This window comes from Mastacembelus armatus, chromosome 18 (assembly GCF_900324485.2).
Source record: "Mastacembelus armatus chromosome 18, fMasArm1.2, whole genome shotgun sequence".
NCBI classification, from domain to species: domain Eukaryota; kingdom Metazoa; phylum Chordata; class Actinopteri; order Synbranchiformes; family Mastacembelidae; genus Mastacembelus; species Mastacembelus armatus.
Genome location: NC_046650.1, coordinates 19,596,844 through 19,618,262, shown reverse-complemented (window position 1 = coordinate 19,618,262; position 21,419 = coordinate 19,596,844). Strand labels below are relative to the sequence as shown.

The 21,419-nt window shown below is 44.3% G+C and overlaps 3 protein-coding genes across 5 annotated transcripts; 1 reads left to right on the top strand and 2 right to left on the bottom strand.

Annotated features, from left to right (window-relative positions):
* Positions 1-323: 323 nt before the first annotated feature.
* On the bottom strand, positions 324-5,754 carry mogat3a (monoacylglycerol O-acyltransferase 3a). Of its 2 annotated transcripts, XM_026299223.2 has the most exons (9): positions 5,372-5,753; positions 4,966-5,144; positions 4,826-4,886; positions 3,572-3,715; positions 2,265-2,395; positions 1,630-1,673; positions 1,434-1,524; positions 843-951; positions 324-694 (listed from the first exon to the last, which is right to left on the bottom strand). In XM_026299223.2, the coding sequence occupies exons 1-9, from the start codon at positions 5,463-5,465 to the stop codon at positions 540-542; spliced, it is 1,008 nt and encodes a 335-aa protein (XP_026155008.1). In that variant the 5' UTR covers positions 5,466-5,753; the 3' UTR covers positions 324-539. The 2 variants fall into 2 exon arrangements, with proteins under 2 accessions (XP_026155008.1, XP_026155009.1); XM_026299224.2 differs by lacking the exon at positions 843-951 and having other exon boundaries at positions 5,372-5,754.
* Positions 5,755-7,997: 2,243 nt separating this feature from the next.
* On the top strand, positions 7,998-20,855 carry LOC113125274 (uncharacterized). Its single transcript, XM_026298625.2, has 7 exons — positions 7,998-8,094; positions 16,665-17,155; positions 17,237-17,752; positions 17,832-18,231; positions 18,443-18,547; positions 18,767-18,841; positions 18,948-20,855. The coding sequence occupies exons 1-7, from the start codon at positions 8,079-8,081 to the stop codon at positions 19,850-19,852; spliced, it is 2,508 nt and encodes an 835-aa protein (XP_026154410.1). The 5' UTR covers positions 7,998-8,078; the 3' UTR covers positions 19,853-20,855.
* Positions 10,225-14,374, bottom strand: LOC113125275 (uncharacterized). 2 transcript variants are annotated; one of them, XM_026298629.1, is made up of 7 exons: positions 14,071-14,365; positions 13,074-13,155; positions 12,889-12,969; positions 12,365-12,472; positions 12,206-12,242; positions 11,567-11,652; positions 10,225-11,478 (listed from the first exon to the last, which is right to left on the bottom strand). In XM_026298629.1, exons 1-7 carry the CDS (start codon positions 14,083-14,085, stop codon positions 11,462-11,464), a joined length of 426 nt encoding a protein of 141 aa, XP_026154414.1. In that variant the 5' UTR covers positions 14,086-14,365; the 3' UTR covers positions 10,225-11,461. The 2 variants fall into 2 exon arrangements, with proteins under 2 accessions (XP_026154414.1, XP_026154413.1); XM_026298628.2 differs by having other exon boundaries at positions 10,225-11,652; positions 14,071-14,374.
* Positions 20,856-21,419: the final 564 nt, after the last annotated feature.

The window sequence follows — 21,419 nt, the reverse complement described above, 5'->3', positions numbered from 1 at the left end:
CTATAATAGTATAAAGTACTTCAACGCTATAATAGTATAAAGTACTTCAACGCTATAATAGTATAAAGTACTTCAACGCTATAATAGTGTAAAGTACTACAACGCTATAATAGTATAAAGTACTTCAACGCTATAATAGTATAAAGTACTATTATCAGTATAGAATAAACATGTAACGTTCGTGTTTCTTGAGTCTGAACCAACTGATGTCATACAAATAATCTAAGTGTCCAAATCAACCAATCAGAGCGCTCGATCGGCTCTCCAACATCTTGTGTCCCTATGATGTCAGACTTCATAATGACCCACCTGTCAACCACCTGTTACATCATCATGTTTATTACACAGAAACAAGACTCGTCATTACAGACGCTGACCTTAAACGCACCGTGAATAGTCAGTTAGCATTCCTCATTTAAACACATGGACTCTTATAGCATTGTTAGCATTCCTATTTTAAATCGATGAGCAGCAAAAGCAGTCACCTTTCTATACCCGGGTCAGCTGACAGTCATGTCAAGGTCATGTGACATGTGTGATCATGCGAATGTGAGGCGTTGGTCCTGGCTGAGGCCGTAGGTGTGTTTATGCTGCTCGAACAGGTCCATCAGACTCTGCAGGTAAACTTTATGAAGACTCTCGATGTCCTCACTGCTCGGACTTGGAGTCTGTACGACCGAGATCGGCTTCCCCACTGAAACACAGAAAGAATCAGAGAGGAACAAAAAAGAAGATATGACAACAAACAGCTGTGACACCAATTTACACTAAAAACATCTGTAATTGTTAGAAAAACATTAGACAACATAAAGCTGCATTAATGACACAAGCTGCAGTCGTACCAATGGTGTGTATGGACGTCCTGTACGGTATGAGGCCAAAGCTGTACTGGAAAACTCCTCTGGCGTGAAACAGAGGCATCGCTATTCCCATGATGCTCTGCAGCCGGTTCTGTGGACACAGTGACATCCCATGTTAGCACCTTAGCACCAACCACCAACCATCAAATCGTGAGTGCAGGGGGAACAAACTAGCGTTCATTCAGCAGTCCAACTGCTTAGCATTAGCATGTGTTGACTTTAGAGGTAAGGCTATAGGGCTACCATCACACAGCTGTTCCCAAGCTGTTACCATGGTTACCAGAATTACACATCAAGGTTGCTAAATGGCGACTAAGATGACTTGATCGCTACCCTGTTGCTAAGGGGTTGCTATGGCACAATACATGGTTACTAGGTCCTTTATTAATGTCTGTGACTTAAAGTGTGTCGCACTGATGTTAAATCACAATTGATCAGTGGAGACATTGTCACTAAGGGACGGACGGGGACAGACGGTTTATGTTTTAAAGTGGTAACAATAATAAGTTAAAAGAAACACTAGTGACCTTATTACGTCACAACTACGTTAATTTAACTGGTGTGAGCTCTGACCTGCAGCTTCCTGAGAGAGGAGCCGGAGGGATTCTCCATCTGATCAAACAACTCGTTCTCTCCGAAAGAAAAGACGGGAACCAGCTGAGCTCTGCACACACAACCGGTAAAAACACACACAACATAAACACAGTAACAACACAAACACATATGCATGTATTGAGGTTAGCCCCGCCCCTTGATAAGCTCCACCCACCCGTGTTTCAGAGCCAGTTTGATGAAGCCCTTCCTGTTTCGTACCTGGAACAAAAAATATTTTCAGCCAAACTCAAAGTTCAGTCTGGAAATTAATGGAAAGTAAAAAATTTACCTCCACAATTCTTTAAAAGTTACACTTTATATGTAACACAGTAAAAACTATTTGATATTTTACATTCACCAGAAAACAGTTTTATGAAAGTGGATCTAAATCTGATTTACATGAAGAAAGTTTCCATGAGCTCAGGCTGCTGAACAACACTGATTAGATTTGAGTTCTTAAACAGAACCAGACCCGCTCCATGTTCCTGAGATACTGAACGTACCGACAGAACGTTCACTTTAATCAGAACGTGTCAACTTTTAATTGTGGCTCATTAATTCTTTCATTTTTAAGTGTGTGAGTCTTTATTTCATGATTTTCATACACGTCTATAAAATCTGTATGTGCTGTCACAGTTTAACTTCTTTCTTCCATTTCTGATGCAACACACCGACTCTGTTCCCTCTGAGACACTTCAAACATCTGTTCAGAGTTTTACACAACTGTAAGTCGCCAGGTGAACCTGAAACCCGGTGCAGGCTCAGGTGACCCCTGGCTGAAGTGTCACTGTGTGCTGGATTAAAATGTACCTGCAGTGTTAAAGCACCTGGACGAGCATCCAGAGCCTCTGGAGCTCCGCCCACTGCGATGACGGCCACGTTACCTCCTTCAGGACGACTGACCAGGTAGGACAGACTGGACTTACAGCTTGACACCAGACCTGCCACACAGGTGAGACACAGACAGGTACTGATTGTCTGTAATCCTGAAACTCACTAATCATCAGGTTAATAATTTATTCACATCAGTCAATTAAAATATTTCATTTTAACTGCAGATTATTTTGTTAAAAGACATTTGTGTGTAGACGAAGTCATGATCATCATCTAACATCAAAATAAAACTGGGTTTTAAACAATATCACAGCTGACATTAAAAAGTACTGCAGTATTATCAGAGAATACACACTAATACACACATGGACGGGGGGGGGGCAGCTCAAACTTTTCTCTGCTGCTGTTTTTATCTTTGCGTCTGGTGTCGAACATGTTCAGGGACAAAAAGATTCGTCTTTTTACTTTCACACTTTGTGGTTTGGTTTATGTTTATTGTCGTTTGCACACGTGAACATTTACCAAAAACAGACATGGGGACGAGTGAAAAACAGCAAATGTTCAAAACTGAAATAATTTTAGACCAAATACTAAAACAGGTAAAAAAAACAAAAACAATAAATAACAAGCTGCAGTGAAGTGAAGGTCAGTGAGCTCTGACAACCACAGTTTGACCATATGGTGTCACATGACCCTGTTCCCTGACACAGGTGAGTCCCTTTATGTCTGACACTGACCATCAAAGACCTGAGAGAGCAGAGTCGTCACTCTGAGCAGAAAACAGGAGACAGCTCTGTCTGAGCCACTGACACCGATTAGAGTCAAAGATGAAACACATGAACCCAGACGACCCTGCAGTTCGTTCAGGCAGCCAATCAGAAAGCAGCATTCTGCCTCCTCCTGCACTGAGCTGTAACAGTGTTGACTCACTGAACCCTGTTCTGGAAAGGTTCTGATGAAACCGCACAGTCACATTAAAGTCCGAACAAGTTTCATACACGATCAGACAAATCCAGTTTCGTAAAGTCAGTCAGACGAACTCTATCGACAGTTTCATCAGAAAACTCTGGTGTTTGGAAACATAAGGTCATGAGACCAAATCACTTTTGTTCTCTTTCTGTCCACCAAGAATCCCAAAACATCAGAACCACGTTTGGACCCAGTGCTGATCCAAATTCAAAACAATTGTTTATTACATTTAATTTTTATTAAACCTGAAAATTTGACATCAACATCTGATCATTTAAGGAAACAGACAGACAGGTAGGCAGACAGGTGTGTACCTCCACACATGATGTAGTCTCTGAAGAGCGGGACTCGGAACCAGAACGGCAGCATCAGCAGATGAGGCTTCAGTCCAGGAAACAGACGAGAAAAACCAGTCGCCTCCGTACAGAAGTTTCCAAAAGCGCCAGCTACCAGGACACCTGAGAGCCAGACAGGTGGACAGGGAGGTGGACAGGCTGAGACACACTGATACACAACATGTCCAAATGTGTGGACAGCTGAACGTTTCACAAACATACAGGTGTGTCCATGTTTCTGAGCCTTGTATTATTATTGTTGTTAGTGCTGACTTCCATAAAAAGGTCTCATTCAGGTAAAGGGACTCCTCTGAACCTGGACGTGTCCTGGGTCATGTTCAAACAGAAAAACAAACAACGATCAATTTATGTTTGTTTCACCTCTGAACACACGAGACGAGGCAGAAAGTGTGGACACGGAGCAGAGACGCTCCAGACGTGGAAACAAACGTTTGAATTAAACAACAAAATGAACCAACGTGACAAAGTAATTTCCTTTACAGGATCAATAAAGTACATCTGTCAATCAGTCAGTCCATCTATGCTGAAAGGAACAAACTGGGATGATAAAAAGTGGATCCACCACGAACAAGAAGAACATTAATAATTTACAGTTTAAATACAAACTGGACCCTGATCCAGTGAGTCCACTACCTCTGGTCAAGGATCAAGGGTCTGACTCCCATCATGCACCAACAAAACAAACTGCTCAGCCGCCAAATCCTCGTCTAAACACACAGGAGAGTCGGCCATTTTGAAACACAACCACACACCACCACAAACCAAACTGGGTCAAATGTGGACCAGGACTAAAGGTCCTCTTACCAAAACCAGGTCCCTGGTCCTGGATCAGCTCCAGCAACAGTGATTCATTTACTCAACTACAGAGACAGAAGCAGACAGGCCACAGCAGGACAGGTGAGCCGAGTCTACCTGAGGACCAGACTCCGCCCACCAGGCTTCTGCTCAGAAACATCAGACCTGAGATCATTTGTTTAATCCAAGTCCTGAACTGATGAAACTCAGAACTAACATAGTGAAAGTTTAAGGATCTTTACCAACTGAGAGTTAAAGTGTAAATTCAAGAGTTTGTCCCAAAAATGAAAACAAAAACAAAAAACTAACATTTATCAAACTGTCAGGTAAATAAATGATCAGGTGTTGTTCACTTTACAGTCAGACAGGTAAACACACAGGTAAACACACAAACAGGTGGACAGGTGTGTTTCTCACCATGGGGATGAAATCCAAAGACGTAGTTTTTCTTTGGATCCAGATCGATGGTTTTAACCAGCTGGAGACACAAATCAATAATCAGGTATTGATCATTGCGTATTAGCACTGATTGATCAGATTAATAGACCTGGTCTCACCGTTATAGGGAAGTAGTCCCTGAAGTACCCCCAGACTGTCCAGCTTCGGACCCAGTTTGACCTCCGACCCCCGCAGGTGGGCGTGTCCCAGTCCAACCACAGCCAACCAGCATAGAGCAGAGCCAGAATCCACCAATCAGAGAGAGCCAGGAGGACGAAGGCAGCCAGGCAGCACTGGGCTGACACACAGGTGAGAGACAGGTGTGTGTCTTGAGCATAATTACACCCAAATGAGGCCTTTGGTCAGTCCTCACAAATTTTCAGCCTCCTGTTTAAGGGCTAACACCTGGTTTCAGGTGAGAATCAGGTTTGGGGTTCGGGTGAGGACTAGAGTCGAGGGTCTAGGGAACACATTATGTCAAACATTGTCCTAATGAAGTCGTAATTACGAGTCTGTGCGTGTTACCTAGAGCCAGGAAAGAGAAGACCCACTGCAGGACCGCGGCGGTCTGCAGTCTCCTCCGTAGCGGGATGTTCAGCGGGGCGAACTCAATCTTCATGCCGGCGGTCGCACTCCTTGGCCCGGGTTGGAGCGCTGCGACCTCCCGGTGTCTCCTCCTGGAAGTTGTCGCTTGTCTTTATTGTCTGTCGCGCTCCTCGTGTTTCTGTCTGTGTCCACCAGTTTGTCTGTCGGTGTCTGTCGGTGCCTGTCCGGTCCTGCGGCTGGTAATAAAGTTGGTTTCCTGGTTAATTAACTACAAACATTAAAACCAACAAACCTTCTCTAAGTTAGACTCCAGCTTCTCTAACACGCTGTGCTCTTTCTGCTCCTGCGCATGCGTACCGGAACCTCCCACCTGGGTGGGTTTCTTTCAGCCAATCAGAGCTCGTGACGACACACGTCGAGAGCGTGCCCGGAGCAAGGCGCGTTCACGTCACTGAATCAGGTCGATTAAAACATATTAAAGTTAAATGTAGATATTTATGTTTAATGACAACGAAACAGAAAATCACAGATTTCATCACATCCAGTCTGATTGTTTTCAACTATGACATAAACATGTTAAAGCTGTTTGTTCTGGAAAATCAGATTTAACTTTAAAAAATAACAGTTCAGTCCATTTGTTTCTGATAAAATGTAAAAAGCAGCCAAATCACATGAAAAACAAAAAGGAACAAACAAATTTACAACATAATTATCATACAATTAAAAATAATAAAGCAAAGCGTCATAATTACTTTATATTGAATTGCCTGTGACTGATTTATTGTAATAATGAGGCCAAACTGTTGAAAACTGATGTTAGTTTATTAATAAATGACAGTCAGTTTCCACCCTGATTGTTAAATATTGTGAAATTCCTCTTTGACCTCAGTCGTTTCTCACTGAACTTTGTGAAACTGAACTTACACAACTCGACTGTGGAAACACACTTTTTGTTTGGTCTGTTTTTCACCAGCTCAGATGAACCATGTGGGATTTATCTGCTCACATGATGATGAATTAAAGTAAAATCTACAAACAGACTCAGGGTTTTAAAATCTAAGGTAAACAAATGTTTTACTTGTTTCTGTTAACAACAGACAACCCAGGCTGCTGATACACAGAATATGTGAATTTTAATGAAGCATAATTAAATAAATGTCCTCTGACAGGAAACGTCACCTCACAGCGTCTTGTACAGGTGTGGAAACCAGATGTTTCAGATATGAGTTTCCTCTTTAAGGTCTGGTTGCTCTGACAACAGACCAGTAAACATCTGCTTGTGCTGTGATTGGTCGGATTGGGCAGGTGTGTGCGTAGAAGTGGGAGGAGCTATTTAAAGTTTGGGTTCAGAATGTGAAGCCTGCAGCTTCATGTTTGTACCTGTTCTTGTTAATCTGCTGCTTGTACAAACTTTATTGACCAAACACACAATAACAATAGTGAGTTCACCACTAACTCACCTGTAGGTTTCATCCCTGCAAACACTGAACAAACAAACTGAGCCGATTTAAAAACTTCACATCAAAAACAAACTGTTTACAATGTGTTTGTCTGCTGCAAAAAGACATTTACTGACTTTAAATAAAACGTGCAGCTAAACAGCTCGTCTGAGTCTGACCTGTTTCTGAAACTGATCTTTAAAGACTTTAAAACCGGTTTCCCCACCTGGAAGAACTCAGGTACGAGTCCTGACAGGTGAGTCCAGGATTAGGTCTGAACAGCTTTGGAGATTCAGCCCAGGTCACATTTATTTAGTTTTTCTGACAAAAACTTTATTCTCTGTGAAAATTCAATTTGACATCAGATCAAATAAATAAATAGAACAAACTCTGTTTTACATGAGTGGATGGAAACGTAAATTAATATACACATCTTAATGCTGTTGAAATAAAACCTGTTTATTGAATAAATGTTTGTTTTTATTTTATTTCATGTTTTGTTTCTGTCACTGTTAGAAAATAGTTTTAATTAACAAAAAATATGGATCATGTGATCAGTGAGTATTAAGTGATAATCACAATGATTTTAAATTACTGACCTTCTTTCTTTTTTCTTCATCTGTATTTTTTGTTTCAAACATTTTAACAGATTTATTGAATTAACTTTTATTCATTCCAGTTTTTCATGTGATTAATTTGTCAAGTTTTCCTTTATGTATTCATTTTGATTTATGTGTGTTGTTTTTGTTTATTTCATGTGTTATATTTAGTTTGAGTCTTATGAGTTATCTCACATTGTATTTTTCTTGGTTTTGTTGTTATTTTCTGTTAATTCACTTTGGGAACCACTGATTTAAATCTTGGCAGGTTGTATTTATTTTTGTTGTTTTGTCCAGTTTTAGTTTTTACTTTGTCCTGTTTTGCTTCTAAACAAATTCAGATGAGAAAAATAATTTTATATAAATATATATAGAAACTGAAACATCACCAGTATCAATACACCTCTCTTTGATTAATAACAGTGATCGGCTGTGCAACAGTGAAATCACCATGGTAATGCTGTGTGTGTGAATGTGTGTGCAGAGGAGTTTTTGTTGCTTCCTGGTTGTTGCCATGGTTACTTCAGATAACATGCGTGTAGTCCTGCCCCCTCCAGGTGCAGGTTTTAATCTTTGAACTTCCTCCTGGTTTCAGCTCATCGATCGAAGTCAACGACGTTTTAAACACAGTTTTCATCTGCAGGACAGATGGTCTCTGGTCTCGGTGAGTGTGTCCCTGCTGATTTTATATTTGTGCTTCAGTTTGTTGTTGTTTTACAATTTTTGTACAAACTTTAGAAGAATCAGAATCAGAATCAGAATCAGAATGAGCTTTATTGCCAAGTGAGTGTGCACACACATACACAAGGAATTTGTTTAGGTACAGGGGGGGTACTCCAGTGCAAACAGACATAAATACAAATGCTACAAGGATCAAACAGGAAACAGAAATGCTACAGAAACAAATGCTACAAAAAACTAAAGAAAGATGCACAGATAACCTGAGAAACAGGATGAAAGGGGAACTGATTGGTGCAAAGAGCAAAAAGGTGCCAGTGTCATAGTGCAGGTGGTGGAAGGGAATGGTGGAGAGCTATGAGTTTACGAGTTGGACGGCCTGAGGGAAGAAGCTTCCTTTGTGCCGGGCTGTCTTGATGTTTGGAGCTCTAAAGCGCCGGCCAGACGGTAAGAGCTGGAAGAGGTGGTGGCTCGGGTGGGTGGCATCCAGAGTGATTTTCTGAGCTCTTTTTCTCACTCTGGAGGTGAACAGGACTTGGAGGGTGGGTAGGGTAACACCGATGATCTTCTCAGCGGTCCGAACTGTCCTCTGAAGTCTTCGGATGTCTGATTTAGAGGCGGAACTAAACCAGACAGTGATGGAGAAGCAAGGTTGAACTTCTTCAGATGGCGCAGGAAGTACAACCTCTGCTGGGCCTTCTTCGTGATGGAGTCGATGTGGAAGTTCCACTTCAGGTCCTGAGAGATGGTGGTGCCCAGGAACCTGAATGACTCCACTAGTGCCACAGTGCTGTTCATAATGGTGAGAGGGGGGTGGGTGGGGGCATTTCTCCTGAAGTCCACAACCGTCTCCACTGTTTTGAGCGTGTTTAGCTCCAAGTTGTTGTGACTGCACCAGCAAGCCAGCTGCTCCACCTCCTGTCTGTATGCAGACAGGAGTTTCACAGAGGAGTCACAGGAGGAGCAGTCGTTTGTGTAGAGGGAGAGCAGTGGGGAGAGAACACACCCCTGGGGGGCGCCGGTGCTGGTGATGCGGGAGCCAGAAGTAAATTTCCCCATCCTCACTAGCTGTTCCCTATCTGTCAGGAAGCTTGTAATCCACTGACAGGTAGAGTCAGGAACGGAGAGCTGGGAGAGTTTATTCTGGAGGAGTGATGGGATGATGGTGTTGAATGCCGAGCTGATGTCCACAAACAGAATCCTTACATAAGTCCCTGGTTTGTCCAGATGTTGCAGGATGTAGTGCAGCCCCATATTGACTGCATCATCCACGGACCGATTGGATCGGTAGGCAAACTGCAGGGGGTCCAGGAAGGGTCCAGTGACGTTCTTCAGGTGGGCCAACACCAGTCTTTCAAAGGACTTCATGACCACGGATGTCAGAGTCGCTGGTCTGTAGTCATTGAATCCTGTGATTTTTGGCTTCTTGGGGATGGGAATGATGGTGGAGCGTTTGAAGCATGCAGGGACTTCACACAGCTCCAGCCATCTGTTGAAGATCAGAGAGAAGATGGGAGCCAGCTGGTCAGCACAGGTTCTGAGGCATGTTGGTGAAACCCCATCTGGTCCTGGTGCTTTCCTTCTCTTCTGCTTCCTGAAGAGCCGACACACATCGTCCACACTGGTCTGAAGTATCGGAGCGGGGGAGAGGGGGTTGATGGTTGGAGGTGTTAATGGTTGCTCTGGAGGACAATCAGAGCGGGTGGGGGGTGATTCAAATCTGCAATAGAACTCATTCAGATCGTTCACCAGCGTTTGATTGCCTATTGAGGAGGGGGATGGAGTCCTATAGTTGGTTATTGTCCTCAGGCCTCTCCACACTGAAGCAGAGTCGTTAGCTGTAAACAATGCACATGTCCTCACAGAAACTGATGTAAGATGTAACGGAGTCCGTGAGTTCGTCCAGGTTAGTGGCAGCAGAATGTGCTGCCAAATGCTTAGCAGTTCAGCCCGAGTGAAACTTAATAAGTTACAGAAACAAAGTGCAGGACAAACTAACAAAAATAACAAAACAACTGGAGAGCTCCAGACCGAGGCAGCCGTCCGCGGCGCCATCTTGAAAAACTAACTTTAACAACTAAATTAAACAAAGACTGAAGTTTTCATGAAGCAGCTCAGGGTTAAGAGTCTTGTCAATATTTTTACATTTTTTGTTCTTTTTTTCCAACAAAAATACAGATAGAAACAATAAATCATTGATTACAGAACAATAAAACACCAGCTTAGTGCTGTTACCATGGTTACAAAGCTCACTGACATCACCATGGTTACTCCAAACTGGTGTAACCATGGCGACAGAGCTCACCCAGCTACACAAACTGTAAAACGTTCCCAAGGTTCATTCCACTGATTTTATACAGGAAGTTCCTCCTCAGCTGTGGTTTTGCAGAAGTTCAGGTGCATCATGGGAAATGTAGGACACAGTGTATTGACCTGAACACCCTTGTTCAGGTTAACACTTCCACTTACACAAGTATCATCACTGTTGAACTAAAGACCAACAGTAACACCTTGGATAGCACCTTTAAAACATGTTCTTATTATAGTTAATATTTTGAATGTTTGGAATATGTGACTGTAAAATCCCAGTTTCAGGTTTCATGGTTTCATGGAACCAACCATGATGCTGACAAACAAACAAACAGATATAAAAGGTGGTTCAGGAGGATGTTTGTGGAGCTGGATGAGCTAAAACTGAAACTTTTCACATCTAAACATTTTTATAAATGTACAGAAATTAAAAAAAATGAAGAGCTGTTCTTGAATCTGATTTGCTAATGGGGGACACACAATTAAATGGGGGAACCACAATTCCATGTTTTACTAGACTACCTTCATCTTACCTGACTACACCTGAACTGATCCTGGACTTCTGACTACGCCTGAAATGAACCTGGTCTTCACCTGAACTGATCCTGGACTTCACCTGACTACACCTGAAATGAACCTGGTCTTCACCTGAACTGACCCTGGACTTCACCTGACTACGCCTGGAATAAACCTGGCCTTCACCTGAACTGATCCTGGACTTCACCTGACTACACCTGAAATGAACCTGGTCTTCATCTGAACTGACCCTGGACTTCATCCGAACTGATCCTGGACTTCACCTGACTACACCTGAACTGACCCTGGACTACGCCTAAACCGAACTGGCAATGAGGCTGAAACTACACCTTGCCAACAAGTGGGCTCAAACTGGACCAGATGTGGACTGAGACTGGAATGTATCAGGCCTGGACAGCATTTGGACTCCAGTCCTGCAGCCGGATTCTCTGGTTTGAGGTCTGACAAGTGACTTAAATCACAGCCTGTCTGGATGTGATACAAAGTTGAAATAGTTGTAACTTCGGTCACAGCAGATTCAAACCTGCAAAGGAAATAAAGTGCGTTACAGGAAGGAAGAGGTTGGTTTTTTGATGGGAGGAGTTTGTTGTTAGGAAGGAGGAGCTTGTTACCTTTGTGGTTGTTACCTTGCCGGATTTGACAAAACACCAGGACGAGGACCAGACCAAGCAGGAGGGCGAGGAAAGTAAAAACAACTCTGTAGAGACAAAAACACGAAACAAGTCTTGAACCAAATCAACAGGTGAATTCGTGCAACAAATCAGAGACATTCTTCAGTTTCTGGGTGACCAGACATGGTTGGATGAGGTGGACCAAGTCCAACCACGTCCTCAGTCAGACCACTGACTCCTGCATCTGCAGGACTGTGCTGCCACATCTGCAATTCAATTTGATTCAATTCACTTTATCTTATATTTATATGTACAGGGCCAAAATGTTTTACTTGTTTTTGTTTATTAATAGTTTACAATAAATGCACCGGCCAAAAGAACCACAGATGGGATGAGTTATTAACAAGTTATTGATATTATTATTAATATTATTTTACAGTTGGACTGATCTGAGATTAGAGCCTCTCTAGAAAACCCAGAGGATTTTACAGATCTCACCAAACCTTAACTTTGTTCTTGATTTGTATTTTAAAGGTTTAACATAAAGCTTTTAAATAACTGGAATCATAAGCACAGAAACCTGCAGATCAATTAAACAAAGAGACGCTGTGGTGATTAATGAAAGTGATTGGTTCTTACATCGCTGTCAGGATGAGCCACGTTTCAAGAGCAAGATCTGTGGACAAGAGAAAGAAAAGTTTTCAGACAAGAGAAAACAGGAGCTGAGAGTTTCTCTGCAAACACCTGAATATGACGAGTGTGACCGGAGTTCACGGAGCCGTGAACAGGTAAGTTTACCTGGAGCGTCGGTCGGGGTCTCTGACCACAGGATGATCGTTGCGGTTTTGTTTCCACAAACTGAGTCTGAGAACGTGGAACATGTCACCAGAGTTTCCTGATGAGACGCTAGAGGACACACAGAGAACTGATCGATCAATCACTTCATCAGTCAACATGGAGGTCAAACCAACAAATACTTATTGAACCTAGTCTGAATCAGACTGACTACAGGTCAAGCTCACATCCAGAACCATCTGATCTGGTCTATACTGAGGCGCCTCCCATCACTATGAAAGACAAACAGCTGCTTGTAACACTGGATGTTGTTTGAAAAACATGATTCACCGCAGGCCTGAGATCAGTTACAACCATAGGAGTGAATGTGAGTGTGTGAGGTTGTTTGTCTCTATGTGGCCCTGTGATGGACTGGGGACCTGTCCAGGGTGGACCCCTGCCTTTCACCCAGAGAGAGCTGGGATAGGCTCCAGCAGATCCCTGGGACCCTGGTTAGGACTAAGGGGGTACAGACGATGGATGTTTACCTGAGCAGTTGGTGCACCGCTGACACTGGATTCCCACCATGCTGCCGAGGTTTCTAGTGCAGTTCTTCTTCGTGAAGTAACCTGAGGAACACATGAGATCAGGCACCACGTCAGTAGTGAATTAACACTGAAAAACACCCCTGGAGGTTTCTGGGTTCAGACTTTCACCAGGACAGATCAGTTACCTCCTGGACATGTTGGACATCCATTGCTGGCCCCCAGAACTGCAGCACTGCTCATCTTCAGCAACAGACACGCAAGGCTCACCTGGAATCAAACAGAGACTTTCAGGTAACAAACTGTTAAACCTGTTTCTTATTGTACAGACGCACAACAGCCCTCAGTTGTGAGACACACAACCACCACTATTATGTGTTAACTACTGATCAGTGAAGTGATGGGCTGGATCCTGTTCAGGTCTCGGCTGGTCTCAGTCTTACCTGCATGTTTACGCCTGTGAATAAACACCACTCCCTGTGTTTCTGTCTCCTAGCAACAAACACTGCTATAAAATAACCTGTCACCTACATACCTGTGGAAGCTCCACCCTCTCTCACACACACACCAGGCTGGGCTGCGCTAATGTGTTTTCATAAACTTGGTCACAGACCACATCAGACCCGATCTAGTCCAAAATCCAAAAACCTCAGATATGTCAAAACTGGACTAAATTTGCAGGAAGACTCTGAGGGCTGTTTAAAACCAGACTCATGAAAGGTTATTAATGAAAACATGTAGACCACATAAGACTTCATTAGACCGTATTGTAGACCAAAGACCTGCACCTACACAATGTTGGGTCTAAAGACTTGTTAAAACCTGGTTTTATTGTCAATCAGAAAAAAAAAAAGATTTCACCGTTTTGTTCTGCATCTAGATGAAAGTTGGAATCACAGAGTTCTCAATAATCAGATCTACAGACCTGGTCTACATCATAATCCACTCAAAACTGGACTAGATTAACAAGGATACAGGACTAAGACTCCAGGACCTTTGTAGGAACTAAAATGCAGCTGTGAACTCGATTGAAAAGAGACTGAATCTACACAAACAGCAGAGGAAGTTTCCAGCAGCAGGTTTCAGTCGATGTCGGAGCAGCAGAAACAGACTAAACTAAAAACTACAACACAGAAACAACGTGGGTCAGAACCAGAACTGACGCTGCTCCCTGACGGCACTCACCTGTAGTTTGCTCATCTTCTCTTCACACTGAGGGCGATCAAACTGACACGAGGAAATCACGCAGGCTTTTATCAGCAGGGGGCGGAGTCAGGGGAACCCTCCGGCCCCACAGGCAGTCTGTGGGAGGTGACGCAAGTTCCGGTGACGTCAGGGATTTCCTCTGAATCCACACTCAACCAGGACCGTGTGTGCATATAAATTTACATTAACTCTGATTACAGAATCCAGGACCCAGAGGGGGCAGGTGGGACCACGCACAGGTACAGAGCTGATGACACCTGGTTCTCCTCTGTCAGAGCTGATGACACATATAAACTTTTAATGACCTGGTTTCATCCTTCACCTGAGGCCAAACCATCTGAAGAGAGTCAGGTCTGACTTTATCATCTTTTATTAGAAACAGTAATTATGAACTACCAAGGTCCAGGGCCACATCCCCAGTTCACCTCATGTGATCTGAGTTGACATTTGCTCTGCTGAGCAGAACTTCATCTCTGTCAGGTCCCCACGTCCAGGTTGTGGTTCTGGTCCTGTGGGGGTATGCTGAACCAGGATCTGATCTGGTTTGGTTTTATCAAAGTGCTGTCATGTTTTCTGTGTGTCAATAACAAACAGAAAAACAACACTTGTATTGTATCTCATGTCATCATCGATACATCTCGTTATTTGTGCAATTATTTACTTCACAATCAAAAGTTCCCTGGATAAACTGACAGATAATAAAAAGTTAAGAAAACCATTTTAAAGTGGTTTGAATTCCTTTTACTTTGCTGCACCTGGCAATAAAACTAAATCTGATTCTGATAAAGACCAGGGCTGAGTTTAAGGCTACAGTTGCAGAATTATAACAAAGGGCTGGAAGCTGCAAGACTCCAACATGAGACTTTCACACAGAAAGGACTGTTTATAAATCACGTTCAGGCAGAAATAACAACGACATGTTTATTAAACGTTTTCAAGTTTGCGTATGTGGAGCTTCTCTCACTGGTTATCAGGTCTTTGGGATCAGTCCAGACTGATGCAGTCTGATCAATATTAGGATCAATAGATGAGTGTGTTGTAGTTGTGTCTAGTTTCACTCATTTCAACAGTTCCTCTCTGAAACAAACCACCTCTGACTGAAACTGTCGTGTACAGGCTCAAACCTGTTTCACCGCCTGAAATAACTCAGGTACAGGTCCAGACAGGTGGGTGCAGATCTCAGAGCCTGAGGGCTGAAGGCTGCTCTCACACTTTTACCTTCTGTCATCACAGATTCATTTAGTTTCTCTCAAATATAAAACTGCATCTGTCCTTCAAACTGAGTCAAACATAAAAATACTATATTATGGGTAAAAAAATAGTTACACTGCAAAATATTCTGGTACAGGTAATTAAAGTCTCTTTAAGATTTTATTTAAAGTATTAATACCACAAATTGAAAATACTATTAGTTGCATACAACTAAAATACTGCAGGTGCCTCAGAACTGTAGTTAGTTATTTTCTACCACTGAATTCAAAGCAGTGAAACTACACTTTAAACCTCACACTGGAATATATAGAGATTACATTTAACCTACCTCCTTTTAATTGGACCCCAGACTATGTATTAAATGCAATATATTTATTTTATGTGGTTTAATGACTATTTTTATTTTTAGTTCTTGTTAGACATAGTATTTTTATTATTTTATGTGACACTGACCGGTGTAGCGATGTTTATCCTCCGGGCTGCAGGCGGCGTTACGGGGCTGGTCTCCGGTTTCTGTCCGCTGTGGAGAAACAAAATAAGACTCAATAATAAGAAGAAGAGGAGTTGTTTGCTCTTAGCAGGGTGCGGATTGTTTCAGGTTTTATATCTTAGAATTTTCTGTCTCGGTAAGTTTTTTAGCAGCTTTAGCAGCGAGCCTGTGAGTTAGCATGCAGGCTAGCGCCGCGTTAGCTTCTGTGATGCTATGAGCTAGCTCAGCCTTTGTTCCGCTAGCTAGCCGTTAGCATTCGTGGTTCCATTATCGGACACGCCCAGCTGTAACGCCCTGCTGTCCGCTGTCTGACCCACAAACACTCTGCCCTTTGTTGTCGGTGTGTTTACGGTAGCATCGGCCAGCCTTAGCACGCACAAATCCCCAGGAACACGATCCAGTCTCGTCTGTATTGGACCGGCTCTGGTTCGATAGCTGAGGGGTGCCGAGGGGAGTCGGCCCGGACTCCATAGTGGAAACGGTTGTTTAAAGTTCGTTGTCGCACCGTAACACCTGGAGCTTCACTAATGACTCTGTTGTGATGTTGTGTTGGTTTTAATTAATTCGGCCTTGTGTTTAACTGGGAACCAGCAGTTAACCAGTAAACATTTATTCTGGTCCAGGCCGAACTGAAAAACAAGTAAACAGAAAACACTGAATGTGTTTATGCTGCCAGACGTTTGTTTGGAGCAGGCCCGTCCAAAAACCACCATCTCTGTGTCGTTATAGTTGTGTCATAATAAAATTAAAGTCTGGTGCAGTTTCATTAACTGACACTTTTCTGATGTTCACATTTAGTTTATCACATTTCACCAGGTGCTTTCACCTGAAATCACACCTGGTGCATCACCTTGTTGGTGTTTCTTCTCAGGTCCTGTTACCGTGGAAACCACTGAGGACTGTCCTTACGTTGCCATGGCAAACAATGCAGAGCCACAAGCCTCAGACCAAACCTGCGCTCCTGTTGAAGAGCTAACAAAGCCTGCAACCCGCCAGACCCGCAGCCGAGCTGGTAACACCTTAGGGAGGCGGAGTCAGAGAGGGAAGAGGCGGGGTGCTGCAAACAAGAGGCGGGGTCTAGGTGATAAGAGGCGGAGCCAGAAGGATAAGAAGCGGGGTCAGGAGGAGAAAGAGGGCGTGACAGTGAAGCGCACATTGAGTGGTGGGAAGCGGCGGTGGGATAAGAAACATTACTGCGTGTTCTGTCGGCGGCCACAGGTGAAGATTGCTCGTCACCTGCTGAGGAAACACGCTGACCAACAGGAAGTGATGGCCGCCAGCACGTTGCCCACGGGCTCCAAACAGCGGCACCTGCTGCTGGAGCACCTGCGCTGTAGGGGCAACTACCTGCACAACATAGAGGTCAGTTCATTTACCTGTCTGTCCACCTGTGTAGGTGTCTGTGTCTCTGACTGTCCCTCTGTCTACCTGTCTGTCCCACAGGTGATCAGGCAGGGTAGTGGTGAAATTGTCCCACGGCGTCAACCCACGGAGGAGGTGGATGCGAGAAACTACCTTCCCTGCCCACTGTGCCTCGGCTTCTTCCTTCGTGCTGACCTCTGGAAACACCAGGTCTCTTGTCGTAAGAAACTGGCCTCTGACTCCACCTTCAACATCTCAGAACCTGCGATGGACACGACCTCTGACTCCACAGCTAAGACGGCCTGTGACCCAGGAGATGAAAGAACCTCAAAGTCCACTGAAGACACACCTTCTGACTCCTCAGGAAACACAGTCACAGCTGACCAGCCAGAAACCTGTGAGACTAGGACCAACCAGTCTATGCCTTCTGACCCCAGTGCTGATCAGAACGTGACCCCTGCCCCTGGGGTGGACCGGCCCAGGAAGCGTACAAGGGTCCAGGCTGCAGCATCCCGCCTCCTCCCAATTTCAAGTGGGGCATCTGAGAGCTGCAGTGAAGTCCTTCACCGCATGAACCTGGACCATGTCTCATACCAGGTGTGTACAGGTGTCAACCTGTCTACCTGCCTCTCTCTGCCTTCTCTGTATTAATGTCACTCTTTCTTGCTCCACCCAGGTCAAATCTGATTGGCTGATCTGTAAATATGGAAACAAGTTGATGGGAAACCAAGATGGCAGCCAGAGGAGGTACGACTATGTCAGTCAAAAACTGAGGGAGCTCGGCAGGTTCCTCCTGGCTGCTAAATCTCTGGACTCTGGTGTTCAGACCCTCCAAGATGTTCTGGCTCCGGGTCGCCTCAGTTTGGCGCTGGCTGCTGCCAGAAAGGCATCTGGGTACCGGTGGACCCGCCCTCCACTGGCGGTGAAGACAACACTGAAGACGGTTTGCGAGATCGCTATCGGAGAAAGTCTGCAGGATGGAGACTGGGAGGCTGCAGCCAAAACCACTGACTTCTACCACATGTTGGGGAGGGACTGGGACAACCTTGGACTGCTAAGCCCTGACCCTGACACAGGTAAACACCTGGATCAGCCCTCAGGACTGTCTGGTTACACATTATATAGTTGAACTTTGCACTGAGAGAAACAGGAAGTACCAGAGTTCAACCATTTCTATGATTGTTGTGCCTGAATGAGGGTCAGGTGCTCACTGGTTCATTTCAGCTTTAGTAACAGTTTTCGTCACGAGGCTTCAGTCATATGCTGAACATGATCTTTTTTATCTAGAAGCTCCAGAGAGCGGGACCAAGATTAAGAAACGTTTGGTCCAGTCAAGAAGTGAGAAGAAGTGTAAGAGCAGAGGTCAAGAGCAGTCTGACCCAAGACCAGACGGTGAGTCCTGACCCTGACCCCAGTGTAAACTGTGTTTTACCACTAGTGTTGTAGTTTCAGGTCCAAGTGGTAAACCTGACCCTGGTTGTACAGATAATGTTAGACCACAAATCCTCACAACTAGATCTGTGAAATCTTAGTTTCTATGTGTTTTTAAACTCTAATGGAGTTCTCTTTGGAGAAGGTGCCGTTTGACCGCCCTGTTTGTCTCTTTACCAGTTCCATCAAAGAGCAATAACAGACCTGTGACCTCCATGATTCCACCAGAGTCCAGACTGCAGACTCCAATCACAGGTGGGTCCTCCTGGGCTCAGCTGGTCATAAATCTTTTATCATTGTATGGTCAGACTGATTTTTGGCAGGTCTGTCTGATGTTGTTGCTGTTCTGGTTGTCTTTTAGTCCCTGTGGCTCCTAGGAAGGTCCGACGTCGCCCATGGTCATCTGCAGAGAAGGAGGCCGTCTGGAGACAACTAGGAGTCCATGTCCTTGTTCAGTCAGTACCGGGGAAAGAAGTCTGTCAGCGCTGTTTGGACCTGGAGCCTGTGCTCAGAGGACGGCACTGGAAAGACATCAAGAACCAGGTCCACAACCAAATACAGACTCAAAAGAAGCAGCAGTTCCATGCTCAAATGGACCTGCAAGGAAACCAAGAGCAACAAGACCAAATTCAAAACCTGAAAAAGCAGCAGCAGCAGCAGCCACACCAGCAGTACCGGGCCCAAATGGACCAACAGGTTAAGGACCCCACCCAGAACCAGAAGAAGCAGCAGTGCCATGCCCAGATGGATCAACATGACCAGGACAGCATTCAAAATCAGAGGAAACAGCAGTACCAAATCCAGATGGACCACCAGGACCAGGGCAGCATTCAGAATCAAAAGAAACAGCAGTACCATACCCAGATGGACCACCAGGACCACCTTCAAAATCACAAAAAACAGCTGTGTCGACTAGACCACGAGGACCATATCCAGGTGCATAAGAAGCAGCTCTACCCAATGGACCATCAGGCCCAGGGACTCCAGACCACAACTATACTGACGGCTGCACCTTATGGACCTGATGGGCCTCATCGAGCCCCAGGACACTCACTTGTGGAACGGGACCCCATTATCAATCCATACCCACTTCCACACAGGGCCCCAGTCCCACATATGGACCAACTAATGCCCAGAACAGAATGGACTGACGATTCTTTGGCCCAGAACTACCCAATCAGCAGACATCTGGCCAGGAACCTCCTTCAGGATACATCCCAAGGAGGACCACTGCCCAACCCCCACTCTGGACATGTCCACTTCTGATGGACAAAGGCCCTGAGCAGTAAAGACAGCATTAGAACCATTCTGTACAAAATAAAACCGGTCTTTTCCACCACAGAACCTCACAGACCCGTAACATTGTGTGTTCTAGTAGTTTAAATATACTGATATTAAAAGTCACCACATGGAATCAGAGATGTTCCTGATCTGAGACCTACCTGAATATTGATCTTTGATATGAACATGTAACCTGTAAAACTACAAAGTTGCCTGATCCGAGTACAGACGCTCCTGCTTCCAAACTATTACTGTGATCAGTTTAAAGTATCGATCAGTTGTGAATGAGAGTGTAACAGGATTAATGGTATTTATATAATGTGATCCTCCAGAGATTCCAGTAACCAACAGGATTAATTGGTTTAGTTTAGCCAGCAGACAGAGACTGTCCAGATCAGCTTCTGTCAGTTTGGACTCTCTACATGTTAAAATCCACATTAGCTTTAGCATCTGAATATGAAGATCCTGATCCTGGCGTCTCCAGGTGGTGTCACGTCCTCACTAACAAATCTGAAATGTTCTGGTTTGTAAAACTCAGCAGAGAACAAGGCACAAACTGGACCCGGTTCTTATGTTTTCAGGTGACGAGGAGCTGCAGGTTATAGGTCAGGTGGTAGTTGTGGTGGAAAAGACCAACACCAGTACAGACCTGAGACTACAGGTCTATGTCTGTGAGGGTGTTGGTCAAATGTCCTTCATGTGTAAAATGTAATATCCTGAATGACAGACGTGTCCCTGTATGGACTGGATGTTAACAGCTATAACCACTAACCCACCACTCAGTGTTACTGTCCTGATAAATCCTGATTCTGTTTTCTCTTGTTCCTCTTGCTCATCATTTCCTGTTCTCTGTCCTTGTCGACACAGACCCAGTGACAGAGTTATAATCCTGTGCCGGTGTGGTTGTTTGTGTTTATCACCAGTAGGTGGCAGAGTTCTCAGTGTTCAGAAAGGTTTCTGGTTTATACGTGAGTATAAAATCATTTTTACAGGCTGGAGTCTACATTCTTTCTTTCTTGTCATTCATAAGAGAACAGGTCTTCACAGGTCCACTGGACTGAGGCCCCGGTTCAGACTGAACAGGTCTAATCAGGTCTGATAAAGTTCAGTTTTGCAGCAGGTCTCAGGTCTGAATCCAAGTCGTGGATCACCAGGTGCTTAGTCCTCAGAGTGTCTGTCTCTTCATCACATTCTGGATCTGCTCACATTATCTTCAGGTCTGTAGAGACCTGTTTTATGGGTCTCCACTTCTCCAGGTTTCCCAGAGATGTAAACAGGCAGAGGTAGAAAACCACCTGAACTCACTGAGACCTCTGAGGTGATGACCAGAAGTGGATTTAGTGCCTAAAACTGCACAAGTTCCTGAAGTACAGAGAGCAGAGTGCTGGTGACGTGAAGACGGGAACCTGCTGGTCAGCTCCAGGACCTGGTCCCAGATCTGGAGCTGTGGATGTTTTTAAACTGAACCTGCAGAAATAAACTCAGTTCAGTCTGTTACTGTTAATGTTTATAAGTGAAATAAGTTTTATTCAGAGAGAACAGCTCATGGTGC

Excerpts from the sequence above, each read along its gene's own strand:
- LOC113125274 (XM_026298625.2), top strand. Across the intron at positions 18,548-18,766 it reads GTCTGACCCAAGACCAGACG|TTCCATCAAAGAGCAATAAC; the intron begins GTGAGTCCTGAC and ends TCTCTTTACCAG. Across the intron at positions 18,842-18,947 it reads ACTGCAGACTCCAATCACAG|TCCCTGTGGCTCCTAGGAAG; the intron begins GTGGGTCCTCCT and ends GTTGTCTTTTAG.
- LOC113125275 (XM_026298628.2), bottom strand. Across the intron at positions 12,970-13,073 it reads ATGTCCAACATGTCCAGGAG|GTTACTTCACGAAGAAGAAC; the intron begins GTAACTGATCTG and ends TGTGTTCCTCAG. Across the intron at positions 11,653-12,205 it reads TGGCTCATCCTGACAGCGAT|AGTTGTTTTTACTTTCCTCG; the intron begins GTAAGAACCAAT and ends TTGTCTCTACAG.
- mogat3a (XM_026299223.2), bottom strand. The coding sequence starts at position 5,465 with ATGAAGATTGAGTTCGCCCCGCTGAACATCCCGCTACGGAGGAGACTG. Across the intron at positions 4,887-4,965 it reads GGGACTACTTCCCTATAACG|CTGGTTAAAACCATCGATCT; the intron begins GTGAGACCAGGT and ends TTGTGTCTCCAG. Across the intron at positions 1,525-1,629 it reads AAACTGGCTCTGAAACACGG|AGCTCAGCTGGTTCCCGTCT; the intron begins GTGGGTGGAGCT and ends TTGTGTGTGCAG.